General features: G+C 39.8%; 1 protein-coding gene across 7 annotated transcripts in view; it reads left to right on the top strand.

Moving 5' to 3' along the window:
- Positions 1-20,201, top strand: part of NBEA (neurobeachin) — a 683,633-nt gene that overhangs the window by 655,239 nt on the left and 8,193 nt on the right. For 3 of the 7 annotated variants that reach the window (XM_035003559.1, XM_035003558.1, XM_035003555.1), the window contains 5 exons: positions 2,355-2,444; positions 5,277-5,469; positions 7,058-7,129; positions 9,034-9,189; positions 9,704-9,874. In XM_035003559.1, the coding sequence (XP_034859450.1) occupies positions 2,355-2,444; positions 5,277-5,469; positions 7,058-7,129; positions 9,034-9,189; positions 9,704-9,874 (682 nt within the window). Of the gene's footprint in view, positions 1-1,970; positions 2,034-2,354; positions 2,445-5,276; positions 5,470-7,057; positions 7,130-9,033; positions 9,190-9,703; positions 9,875-20,201 lie in introns of all 7 variants that reach the window. The other 4 variants (XM_035003554.1, XM_035003553.1, XM_035003560.1 and 1 more) reach the window with 2 other exon arrangements.

The following is a 20,201-nucleotide window of genomic DNA, read 5'->3' as shown; positions in this document are numbered from 1 at the left end:
GGAGAACAGAAAACATAGAACGGGGGAGAGGTGAAGAAAATCAGCAGGTGCTCACTCCCCATTCAAACGGGTTGGTAGTGACAAGAAAGAGAACTCAGAGGAGGCAGCATGCTTTTTCAAGATCAGAAAGATCTGTATATTTTTAAATCAGGGGTTAAGGAATTACTGGTAGACAGGATTACAAGACAGCCAAAAGGTAAATATTGGAATAAGAACTTTTAGGGCATGAAGGCATGTGATCTGGATCACAAGGAAGAGGGATTCAGTTTAGTATTAAAAATAAATAAATAAATGTTAAGTGTAGGGAATAGATTGTCTTAATGAAAGGGCAAAATCACAATATTAACTTGATCACAGCTTAATATTTATCCTGGTGCCATTTGAGAGTTGTTTAAAATAAATACGTGTGTGTACTCTGCCTCAGTCCAAAAAGGATCGGAGGTAGGCCCACTGAAGAGAACTGTATAGATTTCTGGAAAGTGAGTGAGTCTCCTAAGATTTTCTGGTATAGTTTTAATATTTGCCCTTCAGAACAAAAATCAAGTCAAGCAGAGCATGTTTGTGGATTTAGTCCTTCTATGGCCATTTAAAGGCTACCTACTAAGTACAAGCACTGACGTAGAGACTGAACTGTATTTAATTTTACCCCTGTCTCCCCACCCCACCGCAGTCCTTTCTGGAGGATTCGGAACACAAGCCAGAGGACCTATTGTTAGAGCGACTTTAGCTGTTCATGATACATTAAGCTAGGTATTGGACATTTTCTAGCCAGGGCAACTTTAACAATGAAATTACTATTTTTTTTTCTTTCAAGTAACTCTCAGGAGTTTATTGTTCATGATGTGAACCTAACCAGAAACAGTCTCTTCCCTCTTTTATAATCGTAAATCTTGCACTGGGGAGATAAAGTATGATGGAATCTATGTGAGTACGATCTACTTAAATAGTCCCACTTTGCGTATGTGTGGACCCCGTGCAAATAAATGGATACGTTAAGATTGGACAGCACTTAAAGAGATTTAATAATTCATCCTGTTGCCTCTGCAAATAAAAGAACCAAAGCCCCATTTATGCAATTGCTAAAATATGGCAGATAATGATGCATTCATGTTTAATATTGCTAATAAATTTGAAAATTCACATTTTTATTGATAAACATTTTCTTGAAATGCAGTCTAGACGGACAGATTGTTAAATTTAAGTACTTTATAAATGAGATTTCTAGACAGTGAATGCGATTAGTGGCACCACAGGGTCGAGAGCCATCTACCACCTTACCTGCGTTCCTAAGCACTCAGCAGTGAGTTTCATATTTCACTTTTATGTGCAACCAAATTGCACACAATTTTAGGGGGAAAATTAGCATGGTAACAGAGTAATGACCACTGTAAATATTGTGCTTCTCCTTGTTGACTTAAATTACACGCTAACAGTGTTTTGGAAGAATCTTTTCTGTTAGTCTAGCTTAATATATTGATTTTTTTTTCGCCTGTAGGATTTTACATAGAAGAAATACATAAATCTCCTATAAGATTATATCTTTGACATACACACAGAAAAAGGCATATTATACAGTCCTGACATTTTGAGGTCCAAGATTATTTTTATTCATTGGGAGCCATAAAATCTCATTAATATTTCTAGCTGCACAGGCTTTAATAAAATATTTCATAGCTCAAGATGCCCAAAGAATTATTTCCTCTTTGGGCTAGTTATCTCTAAAATTTCAAAAAATTTTTGAGAGAAGTGAATTCATACCTTATAGACATTAAATAATATTTCAGCGTTCATCTTAAAAAAGCATGACATGCTAAAATATATTTTTTTTGTATTGAAAATTTGGCCATCATTAATTAATCATTATACAAAAGTCTTAATGATTACCCTCTGTATTGACTGGAATATATGATTTTCTGAATTTTATTTCGTATCATTGGTGGACTGACTATGTATCATTCTTTTTTCCCAAGATCCCAGAAGCTTATTTCATTAGAGATCCCCATACATTCCTCCTTACACAGGACTTTATTAAGGTATACGTGGTGTATTTAGTGTTAGAAGTGTTCTTTGGCCTCAGCTGCATGCACTCACAGGCATAACACTCCCACATTTAACCCCAGCTTCTACGTAAGAATAACCACTTGGTTAATGGAAGCATGTTTGGAAGGAGAAAGCAAAGCCTGTCTACAAAATACTAACACTTGGATGATTCTGCACCCTGAGAGAAGAGCACCCGGTGAATTTTCTGGACTTCTTTCATGGCTGACTTGGGATCCACTTGCATTGTCAGGGAGTGTGTTGACCTCTCTCGTTGATGCATATTGATTATGACAATCACTCTCCTTCCCCTGCAGGCCATGGAGGCCCAGATACAGAACTTTGGACAGACGCCATCTCAGTTGCTTATTGAGCCACATCCGCCTCGGAGCTCTGCCATGCACCTGGTAAGACAGAGCAGCCTGAAAAGAAAGTTTTCTGCTTTCTTTGTACCTGGGTACGCATCAAATAAGATCATCATTTCAGCAGCGCTTTTAAAGGCTTCTCGATGTATTGGTTAAGTCTTTAGGCTCAGTAGATGCTGATACCCTGCAGGGACACAGAGGGGAATGCGGTTCTTACCTTTAAGTCCTGCCCCGCTCGCCCAGTTTGGGGTTCACAACAATTGCCCTCTTCTCTGACTCTATATGCCTCTGCCTAAACTCATTCAGACACATACAGGCACCAGAATTAGATTTGATTTATAAGGTAGGATGAAAATATAATATCAACACAATATGATACGGCCCAATTTAATCTTTTGGGGCAAGGTTGAGTAGGGGGAGTAGCTCATTTTAAGAAGAGGGCAGAAATACAGAGGTAACTTGCAGAGGCAGGAGAGTTAAAAACAAGGGCTCCGGAGCCAGTCTGGTCAAACGCCAGCTCTGCCTCTAGCTAGGGAATGACCTGGGCAAGGTGTTTAACCTCCCTGTTTATGTTGCAGCATCTGTTACATGAAAGCAAAAATACCATCTGCCCTGAGAATATCATGACTTAATCCCGTAGAGCACTTAGACCAGCACCTGTGCAATACGTTCTCAATAAGTGTTAGCTGGTATCATCAGCACCACTCCCTGCTCGTATTAAAGCTTTTATTCCCGTTTTACAAGGGCTGAGGTAATACTCTTTTCATTTTAATCTGAATTTTATTTTATTTATTTATTTATTTATTTTAAAGATTTTATTTATTTGCCAGAGAGAGAAAGAGCACAAGCAGGGGGAGTGGCAGGCAGAGGGAGAAGCAGGCTCCCCGCTGAGCAAGGAACCCGATGTGGGACTTGATCCCGGGACCCTGGGATCATGACCTGAGCCGAAGGCAGACGCTTAACAACTGAGCCACCCAGGCGTCCCTTAATCTGAATTTTAAAAGCTCATTTTCGTGACAAAATAGGCCTTTTTCAGTTTATTCGCAAATTGTACATTTCCCTCTTTAATTTGAAGATGGTACATTTTTTCTGAGAAATTTCTGTAGAAGGAATTTTATTTTTTAAGCTGTGGGTTTCCACTGATTCCTTTACTGAAGTGAAAAATGCTTGAAGGTAAAAGAACGTGTTTGCAAAATGAATTAAAGTTCATCCATTTTTCTAGGCAGTTATCAAGGCAGCAAGTACCCTAATTTTGGAGTAAAGAGCTCTGAAATATGGTCCATAGTATATGTGCAAACAAATTTATAAGCTGTTATTTTGTGGCAGAAGTACTGTTCAGACCTTTCATTTATTTTCTCAGTTACTTAATAAATTCGTATTGAGTTCCTTCTGTGTGTCAGACATGACGCTAAGGAACTGGCAACACAGAGGGGGCTGCATCCTCCAGACCTTCAACGAATCGATGGCCAAACTCCTAGTGAAACAAATCAATGTGTTCGAAAACATGTTTTTTCTCTCTACAATGGCTCCAACAGCTTCAGCCCCCTTGGTCACTAATGAACTCTTCTGCTTGAAATTGGTCTTTGCATGTGACAAAGCAAAGAGGTTGATACCAAGCACACGGTTCCACATGAACACACAGTCACAGTGTAGACATGGGGGTGTGGCCTTGGAGCCTCAAGCCTTAGATGAAGAATTTTTTTTTAAAGATGTTATTTATTTGACAGAGAGAGACACAGCGGGAGAGGGAACACAAGCAGGGGGAGTGGGAGAGGGAGAAGCAGACCCCCCGCTGAGCAGGGAGCCCGATGTGGGACTCGATCCCAGGACCCTGGGATCATGACCTGAGCCGAAGGCAGACGCTTAACGACTGAGCCACCCAGGCGCCCCTAGATGAAGTATTTTTAATAAGCTGTCTAAGAGAATATCTCTAACACTTTATTTTATGAAATGCTTTGGCAAAAGAGTTTTATTCCCGTGTTAGTTGTCTCTGTTTAATAATAATAATAAAAATACTTATCCTGGAGAAGTGCCCAGTCAGGATTCATTGCTTTCCTGGGGAAAATTGTGAGAGACTAAATTGGCATGGAACTGCTCATAAAGGAAACCTAAACCTTCTACGTTCGTGGAGCAGACACTTCATACATATAGAAAACAGTTACAGAACATTTATGAACGCAACATGATGGCTATTTCCAGCGTCCCCATTTTGGGCTTTCGATGCAGGAGTATTGATGGTGTTTTATAGTTGCTGGAACTGTAGCATCGATAGTGTCTGCTGTCTGTCGAGTCACATGCTAGACATCTGAAAGCACAGACCGAAGGAAGGAAAAGGGGGTAGCCCTTAGCAAGCGCACAGTCTAGAAAGGAGGCGTCAGCCATAAGCAGTCAGGATTGCCACAGCAGAGACGCGTGCAAAGCTCTAACGGGGAAGGCTAGTACATTTTAGTTATTCAGATTGCAGCCGTGACCCCAGATCAACCAGGTAAAAAATGAAAGTATCAGTCCATTCACTTTATCTTTCATGTAAACAGTGTCAGTCCCTGACGTCACTAATTTTTCCGCTCAACTGATGTTTTCACCGCACTGAATAATGCCACTGCATCAGGAGACAGACCTGGGAGCTCACGTCTCACCCCGCAGTCTCGAGAGGCTTAGACAGAGGCTGGTCGTGAATGATCTCGTGTCCTCGGCCGGCGACAGCACAGGGCCCTTGCCCCTTTCCCCGTGCCATCCTCCCCGGATGGAAGTTCGGGTTGCTTTGCTCTCTGCTCATGCTAGCCTCGTCTGTGTTAACCTCCGTCTCCCCAGAGCTTTCACTAACTGTGTTATCCCTTCTGTTCTCTTCTGCTCTCTTCCCTTTCTATTCAACAGTGTTTCCTTCCACAGAGTCCACTCATGTTTAAAGATCAGATGCAACAGGATGTGATCATGGTGCTGAAGTTCCCATCAAATTCTCCAGTGACCCACGTGGCAGCCAACACGCTGCCCCACCTGACCATCCCTGCGGTGGTGACCGTGACCTGCAGCCGGCTATTTGCGGTGAATCGATGGCACAACACAGTAGGTATGTGTGTCCAAGCACGTCACTTACTAGAGGGGTCTTAGGAGGTGCAGGTAAGTGAAGGTAAGTGCGCTGGGGGCTAGCTGGTATGCCAGATTATCTACAGACAGCAGCAGAGCAAATCGGTGCCAGACCTGACGAGAGGAGTCTTGTCTGTCTTATCCACTGTTGCTCTGTGTTGGGGCCTCACAGAATGCTTGCCTGATGGTTAAGTGTTCAATAAATATTCGGTAAATTGAAGCAGGTCTACAACTAATTCAGGTCCTCCCACCCTACCCTATGCTTGCCCCACAGGAAAAAAGAAAAACCACTTTTATCCCATATTAAACAAAAGTGAGTTTGAATCTGGTTTCAAATCCTCTTTCTTCCACTTCACTAATTTAGTTAGCAAATATTTGAATGGCCACTCTGTGTCAAATAGCCATGAGCACAGCAATGAACAAGACAGACACCGTCTCCCTCCTTGAGCTGAGAGTCTTTGAGAAAAGACAAAATCTAAATTGTTCAGTGATTTCATGTGTGTTTTCTTTAAACTCATTCCCAAGAGTTCCAGCTGGTACATCTTGAAGTGATAGGATTCTATTATCAAAATTAGACATATTGATACTTACCTAACTGGGACAGAAGTCAATGTGACCAAATGATTTAATTGGCCAAATTCATCCCTTATGATATCCTCGGAAACCCCAGGACTCTCACTGTCTCCAGGACTAAATGGATAAGCCATGGTAAATTAATCTGAATTTTTCTATTCTATTGACTTCTGTATTGCTCTGAAAAACAGTATCAGGTATATCATAGCTTATTCTTCTAAGAATTTCTAAATGCACTTATTTTATGTTTATTGGTGATATATCAACATGAGGTATAACTAATTCCATTTGATCAGAAAGATGCAATAGACATCTTTAAAAAATATATAACTTTATTATTCACAGAAGTCTGAGCCTCTAGAAATATTTTGCATTGAGGAAAAAAACTGTAAAGGATTAATTTTTTCTTTAGCATTGTTCAAAAGTATTATATATGTTATGTAATCACATGTAAAAAAATTATGACTAATAACTCAGTCAGGCCCTAAATATTAATCCTCTGGTAGTAGCTTTCCCTGAGCGTAAGGTCTTAGGTGTGGCTCCATTTTTTACCTTCAATTGACTTGCCATCTATTGACGGAAAATGGAAGCCCCATCTTCCCCTCTGCCCTGGCCCAGGTGAGCCCTGCCATGCTCACGCCCACCCTCGCTTGCAGACACAGCTTCAGAAATTTCAAGCTCATTGGTTGCCCGGGATCTTAGCTCTCTGATGGGCTCAAGAAATGTTGTGATCTTCTGTTATATGCGGCTTCTTCTTGTTGGGATGAGAACACTCTTTCCAGCTTCCTACATCTGACATAGAAGCCAGCGTCCCTGTTGTGATGGTTTCTTTTGAGAGTATCTACAAAGATGTGTAGTATGGCCATCATTCTTACAACAATTTGCCAAATAATTTTTAAGCAATACACCTTTTCTACAATCATCATAAAACACTGCTTATTAGGAAGTTCCTTTTCTGAGACTTTTGTGGTAGTTTTCTCCTTCTGTTTAAACTTTAGGCCTCAGAGGAGCTCCAGGATACTCTTTGGATCAAGCTCATCATCTTCCCATTGAAATGGACCCCCTAATTGGTACGTTAACAACAAAAATACATTTTCATGAATGCTGACTGTCCACAGATTCCTATGTAGTTACTTATTACAAAAGGTAGTCGAATGATAATTTTTCTGCCATAAAATTAGTGTGCAAATAACATTGAATTACCATCAAGGAGCTGTGTAGATCATAATATGCCATCTAAGAACTTTTTGGTATTTAAGCAATTATTTATGGCATTTTCTTGATTTTTCTTTTTAGGAGATCATTTAAGTTGGCTCTAAACAAGGCAAATCGTTCCAAACTGTCCTTTCCTTCAGCCTAAACTATTTTTTAACAACTATATATTATTTAAAATATTTAAAATATGTGAGGACTCAAAAAAATCATTAAAGAGAACTAACATGAAAGGCATCTTTTCTAGAAATCTCCTTTCAATAGGGCCAATTTTTTTTTAATTAAAGATTTCATATGAATTGCAAACTTATGAGCTATAACTCTTTACAAAAGATAACGGAAATATTTTTAAATCATATACACATTTATTAGCAGATGATCCAGAACAAGCACCTTCTTTTTCCTAGGCCTCAATTTCCTATCTGCAAGATGACTGATCAGGATGTTTGTCCTGACTTTTTCATGGGATCATGTAGAGAACTAAATTAGAAAAAAACAAAAAATGCCTTGAAAAAGTATAAAGCCATATGCAAGTTATGGTATATCTTTCCTTATATTTCTTAATTCTCCCTTCATCTTTGAACCCAGAAATAAGTTAAAAGGCAGTCATTTAAGTTAGTTACTTATACCCCTACGCAGAATAGCATTTACATGTCTTTGGGAAGAGATAAGGTCTAGGACTGGGAATATTTTAGAGTCTACTCCAGCTATTCCTTTGTCTAAGAAACATTGACAGTGTCACATGCAGCAGGAATGTAACCATGGAAAAATTAGCAGCTCTATTCTAATTAATCAAGGACCAATTACACAGTTTTCTAGTGACTCAGAACCTTTGGTTTTCTTTTTCTTTGCTACCTTTCTTGGTATAATTTTTTTTGGCTTACCTCCCTGGCCGTTGTTATTATTATAGCATTAGTGGGAATCCACAAAGAGTAGCACTTCAGTCTAATTGGCGTGAGAGGGTGTGGGTGATCATCTGCATCTCCTGTTTAAGAATTCAGCCCAGGGATTTAGCCTGAAAGGACAGCGCAGAGAACGGAACAGGCTAGCATGCAGACAGGCACTAGGGAAATCAGACGGTGTCTCTGAGTTCCTGACTTTATTCAGATTCAGCCCCAATGCTATCCACCGGAGTCTCTGCCTGTCTCCTTCCTCCCCAGTCCCTCTCCCATCTTCTCTGTTCGTCTCCTCCCCTGCCAGCCCATTCTGGAAAGGCCTTCTGTCTGTTGACAATCCAGGTCTTTAAAGCTGCTGACCTAAAGCTCCCTGTGGGGCTGCCCACATAACAACATCCCTTGCTCAAACCTCTCCCCTCTTTTTTCCACATGAATTGTAAATGCCATCAGAAGATGACAGATTGGGGCAACTATTAAGACTTTTTTTTCCTTCTATACCATACTTCACACAATATTTCTTCCTCCTGATTACAGAACTTGTTGGACACTAATGAACTTGTGCGTAGGGAACATGGATAGAATTCAAGGAATCTCAGTATTTTTATTTTCAATTCATTATCTGAAGTCTTCATGTTGTTTTTATTTATTGGGGGAGAAGTTTCTGACAACTTTTAGATATTTAAAATGGTTTATAAATAACCACTGCTACTAAAAATTAAGCTTCTATTCCTCCTGGGGAAATGTTAAAATGTTAATAATCTTATGGCCTTAAAAACCCATTTCTAGATAAAAGAAGCATAAAAATATTCCTTGATGAACCTCCTGTGGAATCCTTCTTTAAATTCTTTTTTTCTGTGTATGTTTAGCCAATAACTCTGGTGTGAACAAACGGCAGATCACGGACCTTGTTGATCAGAGTATACAAATCAATGCACATTGTTTTGTGGTCACAGCAGATAATCGCTATATTCTTATCTGTGGTTTCTGGGATAAGAGCTTCAGGGTTTACTCTACAGAAACAGGTAAGCTTAACTATGAAATACCTTTTTCTCTTCAAAATGCCTTTGTTAGACCCAGAGCTTAAAATAAAATCATGCTTAATAATGTACGCATTTTCATCTTGAGTGTCAAGATTCAAATTAAATGTTCACGTTGTAAGTAACTCATTATAACTCTATCCATTCCAAACATTAGCATGAGTCCTGATTTCATAGCACAAACGGGACTACTGTCCCTTCCCCAAATCAAGTCCAGTAAAAGACCTTAAACCTCCCCTTAGTCTGGCCCAACTCCTGGAGAATGAAAATCATGATTGTGTTGTTTTCGAAGTCATGTCCTTAAAAATCCCAAGGAACATTCTTGTATCATTTTTCAGAAGAAATTCAAGAAAGCATCTGTAGCTGGATTTGAATTAGCTTATAAATTTTCACATTTACAGATTCACTTTTCACAAATCTAGTAAAATAAAGTTAAGCTTATTACCATTTAAAGAAAAATAACAAATGAATTAAACCTACCGTTTTTTGTGTGTTTCAGGGAAATTAACTCAGATCGTGTTTGGCCACTGGGATGTGGTCACGTGCCTGGCCAGGTCTGAGTCATACATAGGCGGGGACTGCTACATTGTGTCTGGGTCTCGAGATGCTACCCTGCTTCTCTGGTACTGGAGTGGGCGACACCATATCATAGGAGACAACCCTAACAGCAGTGAGTATTTGTGTAGAAGTGTCCCATCAGACTACAAGTTTCTTTAAATATATTTTGCTTTTTTTATTTTTCTAACAGCTCTTCCTAGGGTTATAAGCATTCTTTTTTTAATTTTATTTTACTTTATTTTGTTATGTTAGTCACCATACAATACATCATTAGTTTTTAAAATATGAAAGCTTTAGGTGGCAAAAATCTTTGCTAGAATGTTGTTATGGTCAGAGTATAAAAAGAGTAACTACTGTAACCTTCAACTTGGGGAAATTTCCAGATTGACCCTGTAGTTGGCAGTCTTCCCAACCTCCAAATGTCTCCATCCTTCAGAAATTTCCTTCAGTATCTCCTCATCCATTAAACTTTGTATAATTTCTCTCAACTGAATATATTCTCTCCCTCCTCTGAAATTCTATAAGGTTTTATTTGTGCCTCAGTGAGGACACTTATTACTTCCTACCACACAGTCTAGTAAATTTCTCCGTTTATTCGTTTAACAATGATTGGGTACTCCCTTCAGACTAGGCACCCGGACAGCAAAAACTGAGTAAGACAGTTCCTTTGCTTGTGATGATTCCTAAGTATTTTTATTCAACAGTACTCCCTGATATCCTGTAGGGAAAAAGTGGGGGGACTCCAGGGTAAAATAATTTTAGAAAACAGTGCATTTACTCTTACTATGTAAGTAAGTTCTGAAAGTCTTACTTACACAAACAAATCTGTTGAAATTTGTTTAACCCACAATTTCTCAAACGTGTTTTTCCATGGCCTCTTTTGCTCATGGCAGAACAGTTATTATTCTTTGGAATTGTTGTTCTGAGGAAACACTAAAATGGATCACGAGTCTCTCCCTTTCCATTTTAAATCTCTGGTTCCTGGGATAGTGATACACATAATAGGGTTTTCAGTATTGTTAAATGAAGGGCACCTGGGTGACTCAGTCGTTAGGTGTCTGCCTTCAGCTCAGGTCATGGTCCCAGCCAGGGTCCTGGGATCAAGCCCCGCATCGGGCTCCCTGCTCTGCGGGGAGCCTGCTTCTCCCTCTCCCACTCCCCCTGCTTGTGTTCCCTCTCTCGCTGTGTCTCTGTCTGTCAAATACATAAATAAAATCTTTAAAAAATATATATTGTTAAATGAAGAACTAGATAAGAGATTGCCTAGCAATAATCACTGTTTTTAATTACCAAGCTTTCAGTAGTTTCAGTGCAAATATTTCCTATAAAATAATGGTGTCTGTACAGTGTTGATAATGACAAGTACCTAAACCAGGGCAATTCTACTTGTAATTCATACGCTGGTCACAGCTTACACGGTACCTCCAAACAAACTGAACCATGAGTCTGGGTCCTCTTTATGACAAGACAGAGATAAGAGTTTTCCAGGAATGCTGGGTATCTGCCACTGAAATGTTGTAAGAGTAGTTGCCAAAATGGGGCGCCTGGGTGGCTCAGTTGGTTAAGCGACTGCCTTCGGCTCAGGTCATGATCCTGGAGTCCTGGGATCGAGTCCCGCATCGGGCTCCCTGCTCGGCAGGGAGTCTGCTTCTCCGTCTGACCCTCCCCCCTCTCATGCTCTCTCTATCTCATTGTCTCTCTCAAATAAATAAATAAAATTTAAAAAAAAATCTTAAAAGAAAAAAAAAGAGTAGTTGCCAAATGGATGAGATGCTGTGTTTCAGCTGCATGGCGGGAGGCTGCCACCCCTGGTCTGTTCATTCCAGCCTATGAGAAAGCTGAGGATCGAAGCCCAGTTGTACGTCTGTCCACCCTTCAAGTCCCACCCACCCCCGCTCTTAAGCATTTTGACAAGAATATTGCAAAAAGAGGAAATGGCTTTTGATTGATAGGAGCGAAGGCCCTATCATAGTAGAGAAGAAAATGAAATATATATAAAATGAAATATATGAATGAAGGTAGTGGGGGATGAACCAGATGCAACCAAATATTATGTGAGGTTTCATTCTTGCTGCTGGAGCTGAAGACCAACAGATAAAGAAACTAGAAGTATATCATGGAGTAACGTCTCTTAGCATAGACACTGAGTGAGAGAAAGTAGTGCATTATGCGTATCAGCCTCTGCTCTAAGTTGTGAACCAAGTTGTGAACAAACAAACTGGTTTGAGGAAAAAAATACTCGGTGTTGCTTGATTTCCAGCCAGCTCAAACAATTAGCTACCAATTCTACATTATAACAGATATCATACTCTAAACTAAAAAGTTAATCTCCTTATTTATTCTTTTCTAAAACCATACCATTAAAAAACCCAGAAACTTCATTTTTAGCAGAATTCGTGTGTGTGTGTGTACATGTGTATAAGACACTTGATCTACCATGGATGGCTTTCTCATTCTCAAGCATGGCACATTATCACATATATTTTATCTAAATTTATTTTTGCGTATTTACACATCTTCATTTTCATAGTAGTGTAGTATTCATTAGAAAAGTCAAATTAAGCAGCAGGTCTGTGTAGTATCTTCCATCTATATTGATAAAAATTAAAAGATTTTAGATAACAAATTTTTTTTTAAGAAACAGAAGAGTGCTTGAAATCTCATTAACTAACATCTTCACACTGGAGCTCAGAAATGATGAAAATGATAGTTCCCAAAAGAGGATTCATTTCTTAAAAGCTACCACCTGGTAGCTGAGATAAGATATTTTACATATCATACTGCTATGAGGTAAAGAATTTTTTTACATGTTAAGTTATAGTAATTGTCTGTGTTAGCTACTTAATTTTAATGTGATTTTCTGATGATCTTTTAAATGAAAAGATGGTTAACGAAAGTTGCTTTAGTCCATCAGTTATCAAGAAAAATTAAATGTAGTAATACTTAGACTGGTTAAAGTTCCCTACAACAGGAGCTATATATATAAAAATGTTTATATTGATCCTTAAGAACAAAATTGTGAATATTGTATTTGTTAATTGCAGCATTTTATTTAGGCTTTCAACAAAGACAAGATTATCCTTAAGAAATTAAGAATGTTATTGATACATATCTTTTACTGTTGCCTCCATTAATAAGAATTTATTTTTGGTCAAAACTATTGTCATCATTATGACCCTAAATGACTTTATAAAACCCACCCTGCCAAGACTTCTTGAACATTTAATATGGACGTATGTCATATGGCTTTATTTCATCCATCATCCTTAATATAAGGGGGGAAAAATGCTCTTCTAGAAGAAACAGGATGATCACCTAAAGTGTTAGGCAAGCAACAAGCATGTATTGAAGGCCTACTGGGTGCTGGTCCTATCTTAGCCTCTGGGAAAGCTGGATAGTCAAAGTCTCTGGCCTTCTGGAGTTTCCAAAAACCCATATTATACTAATCAACAAACTGCTTTTTCTGCTTGAATGTACTGAACACATTGAGTATTTATTACATGAATCATAAATTGCCATCAGATAATATTTGGTATCATACTACAAAATGTTTAGTCTTACATCTTGGGTACAAAATAATAATTACGTTAAAAATTGGTGTCAGCTTTTTACCATATGGATAATTATAATAGTAAAAAATTAATAATTAGTCATCTCTAGTACTTGATAGAGTGATTTATGGCTCAGAGTCTGTTAAAATAGCCAACCTGGTAGCACAGGTATGCATGACTAGAGAGACCACATATACTGGTAAATGCGCTTTTTTTTTTGTAAAGGCAGTCACAGCCCACACTGAATTGCCTGTCACATCAGGGATCAGCCATGGGTGTTGACACAGACATAGTCCTTGCCATCAGAAAACTCACAACATGAAAGAAAAAGATTTTTTTTTTCTGTCCCAGTTTAATCTATTCTAGCTACCAATTCACAGGTCAGAGAATCAGGCTGTGTGTTTTCTATCTTATAATGCGTTGCTACTCAAGACCAAAAAGCTGGTTATGTCTAAATTCATATTAAAGTGTGCGACACAATGCCCTTAGGTTTTGAGGGTTGTATATATTAACCTAGACTTGAAGGGGGAAGTCCTAGTGTGGAACATAATATGCCAGTAGCCGTTAGAATTCAGGGGTTTGGTCTTGGTGTGGACATTGAATTGCTTTGTATGTCAGAGGCTGAATCTTATTCATTCAGTGCAACATAAAATGATAGGATTCACTTGATCACTTTCTCAAGATTAATTCAAGTGGCTAATATATTTATGTCCCTTCTGCATTGTCATTATTCTTTTTTAATGGAGAGCTCTATTAGTACCGCAGAGAAAATACAACTAATACTTGTAGTTTTTTTAGGTAGGTGCAGAAAGAGTTTATGGTTTCATTGAGTCAAATATATTATTGTGAATAATTCAGACATCTCAGAAATAGTCTTTTCCTAGTTATTTTTATACTTTTACTGGATTCGCCACAAAGACGATGAACATCTATAAGCAGATTATGATCAAGAGTTTCAGACCATAAAAGAAATAAGCAGGTGCTACCAAGCACAGGTTGCAGTTGAATTACAGCTGTTTTATGAATATATTTTCTAATACTAATATCCAGTGTTACTCTTTCAAACTTGGGACTTTGAACATAGAAAATTTTCTTGGAGATTTAAATAGGCCCCTGACTAGATAACAGAATCGCAGAGATGTGAGGGACAGATGCTTTCATCTGAAACACTCTTTTGCACAAATTCTGAAACTAATTTGGAAGTGATAAAAATTAATTTGCGCACTCTAATTGGAATCAGCCTACTGCATGAAAGAAAGGAGAGCAGAGCAGGCAATTTGTGCTAAAAGCTGATTGAATTTTTTTGTCAGGTAGGTATCTTGGACTTGGCCGTTTATCCTCCTGAGCCCCTCTTCGCAATATATCACAACCCATCTCTGACTGGTGTTCTTTAAAAGGATCAATGCTATTCCTGTTGAATCCCTGGAGCCCAAAATTTCATTGATCTTGGGACTTGACATTTCTCATTACGTGCTGTAGCTTCCAACAAGATAGTCACAAGAGGGGCAAGTCAACATTGTTGTCTCTTCAGCAGACACTTAAAATACACTGGGACCTCAGCTCAAAATCCAATTTGCTTTTAGAGTGTATGGTTGTAATGTTTATACCAGATATAAGGTGCTTGGTAGAGAGTCTGTTGATACATACATAGGACATTTTTTAAATCATAGCAGTAGGAAATTTTGGAAGAGAATTTACTGTTCATCTTTTCAGATCCCATCTACAGATATTCATCGAGTGACATGCATAAGACATGATTATGCCTTTTCAATCTCACTTTTTAAAAATAAGTCTTATAGCTCATGTATGAGCATTATGCAAAGTATGAAACAAGAAGCCCATTGAAAAGGAGACTCCCCCTGTGCGCACATCCCTTCCCTGGGCTCCCATTGTGTGAGCTTCAGCTCTGGACACCGAGCCTCCTGCCAGCCACAGCCTGTCACTAAACATCTGCCAAATCCTAGGCCTCTCTTTGTTTGCATCCAGCCTTCTCTTACTATGGCTATCCTGGTGCCCAGCTCCGTGACCACCACTAGCCAGCGGTATCGTACCAGATGAAAGCCTGGACAGAGGACAGTCCAGAGATATTTTTAACATATATGTATGTTTGCCTCACTTCTCAGACCAAGGGATCTTATCTAGGGCTTATGAATGTATGAAATGTATCAGAGGAAGCATAGTTATCTGTGAACAATTCCTAACTCCTCAGACTTTCAAAAATGACGTCTGAAATGTAACATCCTTTTCTCAGCTTGAATCCCCTCAGCCTAACATGGGGAGACTTTATAAGGTTCCTGACTAAGAAGGGGGCTGAATACCACTTGGTCAGTGCCTTTCCTGTCCCTTTATGGAACTGAGGCTGCAAGGCTCTTTGGCTGGGGTCAAAAGCAATATAAAAAAAACATAGGAGTGGGGTGCCTGGGTGGCTCAGTCGTTAAGCGCCTGCCTTCGGCTCAGGTCATGATCCCAGCATCCTGGGATCGAGCCCTGCATCGGGCTCCCTGCTCGGCGGGAAGCCTGCTTCTCCCTCTTTCACTCCCCCTGCTTGTGTTCCTCTCTCGCTGTGTCTCTCTCTCTCAAATAAATAAATAAAATCTTTTTAAAAAAAAAATTTAGGAGTTGACTAATACATTTCCGTGATCAGAGAACTTCAGATCCGCACCGGGAGGGTTGGGGGTGTCTCTGGGCATTATACAAAGCTCTACTTCCTTGGATTATACTGTTGACTGTTTGGGGAAGGTAGTGGCAGGACAGTAATGTCCTTGACCTAGATCCAGGTTCAGGACTTCAAGGGAGGAGATTTGTCCTGCCATTTCAGCGGTCAGAGGTGGTCAGTGTCATCTCTGCAAGAGAAAAAAGTGTAGAGTTAATGAATAGCTATCTTCTGTTTTCCAGTGAGTACTCTGTGAGTATGTAATAAAAAGGAAACCACATCAGAGGACATTTTCCAAGCCCGGGGATGTTTTTATGTGGGTCACCTGTGACCTGTGGAAAATGTGGGCCCAGGCACTGTGGGTGCTTGGGCCAGACCTCTGCAGGTGGCTGAGGACACAGAGTCTCCATGAGGGGCTCTTCACGGACACAGTTCTTCTGAGCTGCCCTAACAATTATCTAGCATTTTTTTTTTAAATAAATCTTGAAAATCAGAGTAGTGAATAAAATACTTATTCTGGGATTTCAAGCCATCCGGGTTTTATGTAGGTATAAACATGAATGAAAATACCTTCCACAGGGATTCTGCAGTGAGCTAACAAAGGTTGTAGATAAAATCTGAACGTCATATATCATCGAGACGTTCATCCTCTGACTCCAGCAGAACTGCGCCGAGGGCCATAGATTGTAGAAACTCTGCTGTTTTTGTTTAGCTCTTAATTCAGAAGGACCAAAGCTTCTCCCTGCGTAGTCGTCCCACAAATAAGGTTTAAAATAATAAGAACCATGAGTATCTTTACTTTGATCATTTCTCTAAAAGCAGAGACCCATCTCACTGAAAAAGTTCCTCATCAGTGCCATGTGAATAACAGCATCTAATATCTTTGTACTGTTTTCATCACCCATTCTGAAAATATTGAAATGGCTTTTGCTTAAAAATGAGATGGAATCTGTTTATAATAAGCCTTTTATATTTGGAGTTTCCAAATGCTTGCCTATAAGCAATCTCAAAATCGGGCATGTTTGTTCTTTATCATCCATGGGGATTCCATCACACGGAGAGCTCTTCTGTTGAGGAGATGAGGGGGGTTGAGGGCAATGACGCTGTGGTCCTGGTGGGGGGGCGGTCCTCACCTGCACCTCCCTGTGCACGGGCCCTTTAACCCCCAGCTACATCCATCAATTGTGATGTGACAGCGACAGAATATTCCCAAGATTTTGAATGATTGTTGGGGTATGTGACATCTGTCCCTGGCAATGAAATGTCCCTGGCAGGGAAATATGCTTTCCCCCTGCTGCAGGTTTCCCAACTCAGAAACCCCCGGATAACATTTTATTGACTTTTCTCTAGTTTAAAGAGGGAAAACAATGCTGTTAGGGGCCCTAAACAATATCCCCTAATAGTTAAGTTCCACAATATGTTCAAATGATCTGGGGAGATTGTAATGAAAAAAATTTTTTAGCTTTCTAAATCAGAGGCAAGCCTTTGAAAACCTTACTTCTTAATAGAAAATAGATTACATACATGAGGAATAGTTTTATACATGTTTTTCAGTTCCCTGCAAGAGAACTAGATTGCTTTCTACTTTTTTCTGTAGCCTATAAGGGAAAAGTTTAGAAAACTCTTTATGTAAATTTTATTAAGCATATAATTTCAGGATTTTTCAATTCACCAGCCTCTCTGACATAAAATAATCTTAGAAAAATTAGGGATAATATTTACGCAGAAAATCTTAATTCTCATTTTACCAGGGAATGCAAGGCATCTTGGAAGCATCATTTTATAAATATGTCTCAGACAAATCCGGGACTGCTGACAAATATAAATGGATACTTTGCCAATATTCAAACACATTATAGCAGTATACATAAACTTAGAAGAAGATGACACACTCACTTGGGCCGCCATCCCCCTTCTTCCATACTCCATCAGAGAGATGCCTCAAAAGCAAAATGGAAATTGATGGATCTGGGAAAGCTCACATAAAACTGAGCAATTCCTGGAGACAGAAGATGGGTGGGTGTAAAGGAGGAAGTATTGGCAAACCAGAGGGAAGCGCATTGTGTGCCGTGCAGGATGAGGCATCTTAGTTATGCTCTTCTCCCCCAGAATTTTCCCAAACCTATTGTTGCCTTCCGTCCGGCCACTGTGGGGCATAGGATTGGAGCGCCCGCGCAGCTGTTCAGTGCTGCAGGTCACATCGGTGCCAAGGGAGGGGCTATCCAGGAGGCAGGCACGATTGCCAGCCCTTGAACATTCACTTCGCAAACCCCCCCCCCAACCCCCTCCACAGTGAGGCCCAGGCATCGCAGCCCGGGAGGCAACGCTCAGAGCCGTGTCAAGCCCGAAGCACAGGGCGGTTCTCTGAGAGACAAGAATTGGGAGTGGGGGGTACCCCATCCAGAACAGGATTGACAGGGAAGAACACGCCAGCACGGAAGGAACTCAAGCACTATTAAAAAAGATCACAAACTCAACAACCAGGTGAAGCAGAATGAACAAAAGAGAAAAATACAGAACTTTTTTTAAAAAGGCATGTCTGGGGCCCTTGGATGGCTCAGTCGGTTATGCGTCTTAATCTTGGTTTCGGCTCAGGTCATGATCTCATGGTCATGAGATGGAGCCCCAGTCCGCTCCGCGAGGGGTATGGAGCCTGCTTGAGATTCACACTCTCCTCTCCCTCTGCCGCTCCCAGCCCCGGCTCGCACATGCGTGCTCTCTCTCTCTCTCAAAAAAATATAAATAAATAAAAAGGCATAAGTATAAGATATAAGAAAGCACCAAAGTTATTGGTAATGTTCTATATTTCTTAACCTAGGAGGTAAGCACAAGTGAATTTATTTTTTTCTCTTAATTTTATACATGTGTTATAAATATTTAATATGTAGCTAATTTTTAATTATTTATTTCTAAAAACAAAGGAAAATCAGGTAGCTTTATGGAAGCTACCAACATGAAAAGAATTTGTGACCTTGGAGAAAAAAATTAATCTACAAAAATGTTCCTCAAACTTCACTGTTACACTGATCCCTTTTAAAGAGAACAAAATTGTCATTAATCCTTAACCCCTCCACCCCCACAAAAAACCCTCTGACTCTGAGGACTGTGTTCTTGGACCCCATGAACAAGTTTGAGAAACACTGAATTAGTTCATCTTAATTTTTAAAGCATATGTCAATTTTAAATTGCCACGGCATAAATTTTTGACAGCAAAGAGAGATCTCATCTTTATAACTGGTTAACAAATATGTTGAGAGTATCATCAAAGTATAAATCTGAAATTTAAAATTTTTCATGGAACTTTTCACTCCCAAGAAAACATCCACAGAGCCCAGGGTACACAGACCCTAGTTTGAGAAATACCAAGAATTCTGGAAGAGTTGCAGTTACAAGACCAAGTTCCAACATGCCTTTTCAAGGAGAAAAAGTAATGGTCAATAAACCTGATAACTTAAGATGAAATAATATATTTGTATGTATGCACAGAGGCGTATTTATGTACACCACTTACTGTTTGCTAAGGTGATACTGTAGAGTCAACTAAACCACACATCCAGATAAACCAAAGTCATACAATAGGAGTCAGCTAGAACTGTTTAAAAATAAAAACGGGGGCGCCTGGGTGGCTCAGTCGGTTAAACGGTTGCCTTCGGCTCAGGTCATGATCCCAGGGTCCTGGGATCCAGCCCTGCGTCGGGCTCCCTGCTCCGCAGGGAGCCTGCTTCTCCCTCTCCCTTTGGGCCTCCCCCCTGCTTGTGCTCTCCTGCTCTCTCTCTCTCTCTGTCAAATAAATAAATAAAATCTTTTAAAAAATAAATAAAAACAAAGTAATAGGCATAAGACATTAATAAGCGTGATGTTAATGAAAAATGGAAATAGTGGGGTATTACAAGGCATCGATAAATATTTGTTGAATCTGATTGGGTGGTTCAGGTCCAAACTGTACGGTTACTAAGTGTTTCACATCCTCCTTTCTGATCACCCCACTTTCAGTAGAATTTCACTTCAGTGAGTCTTTTAAAGATCCTCACATAGGCCCAGGATGGCCAACACTGGCTCTCTTTTCCCACCCACCAATGTAACCACTGAGAACCCTACCCAGGTTGGCACCATAGCCCATGCACTTTCCACAGTGCCTCTGTGACTTGCTATTGTTTCCTTTTCCTTCACAAGTCTGCACCCAAGACTGTAGAGACCCCTCATTTCTGTCCCAGACGGGCTTCTCCCAACAGTTT

Source organism: Mirounga leonina, unplaced genomic scaffold (assembly GCF_011800145.1).
Source record: "Mirounga leonina isolate KUSES-001 unplaced genomic scaffold, KU_Mleo_1.0 Mir_127, whole genome shotgun sequence".
Classification (NCBI taxonomy): domain Eukaryota; kingdom Metazoa; phylum Chordata; class Mammalia; order Carnivora; family Phocidae; genus Mirounga; species Mirounga leonina.
This window is presented reverse-complemented; position numbering and strand designations above follow the sequence as displayed.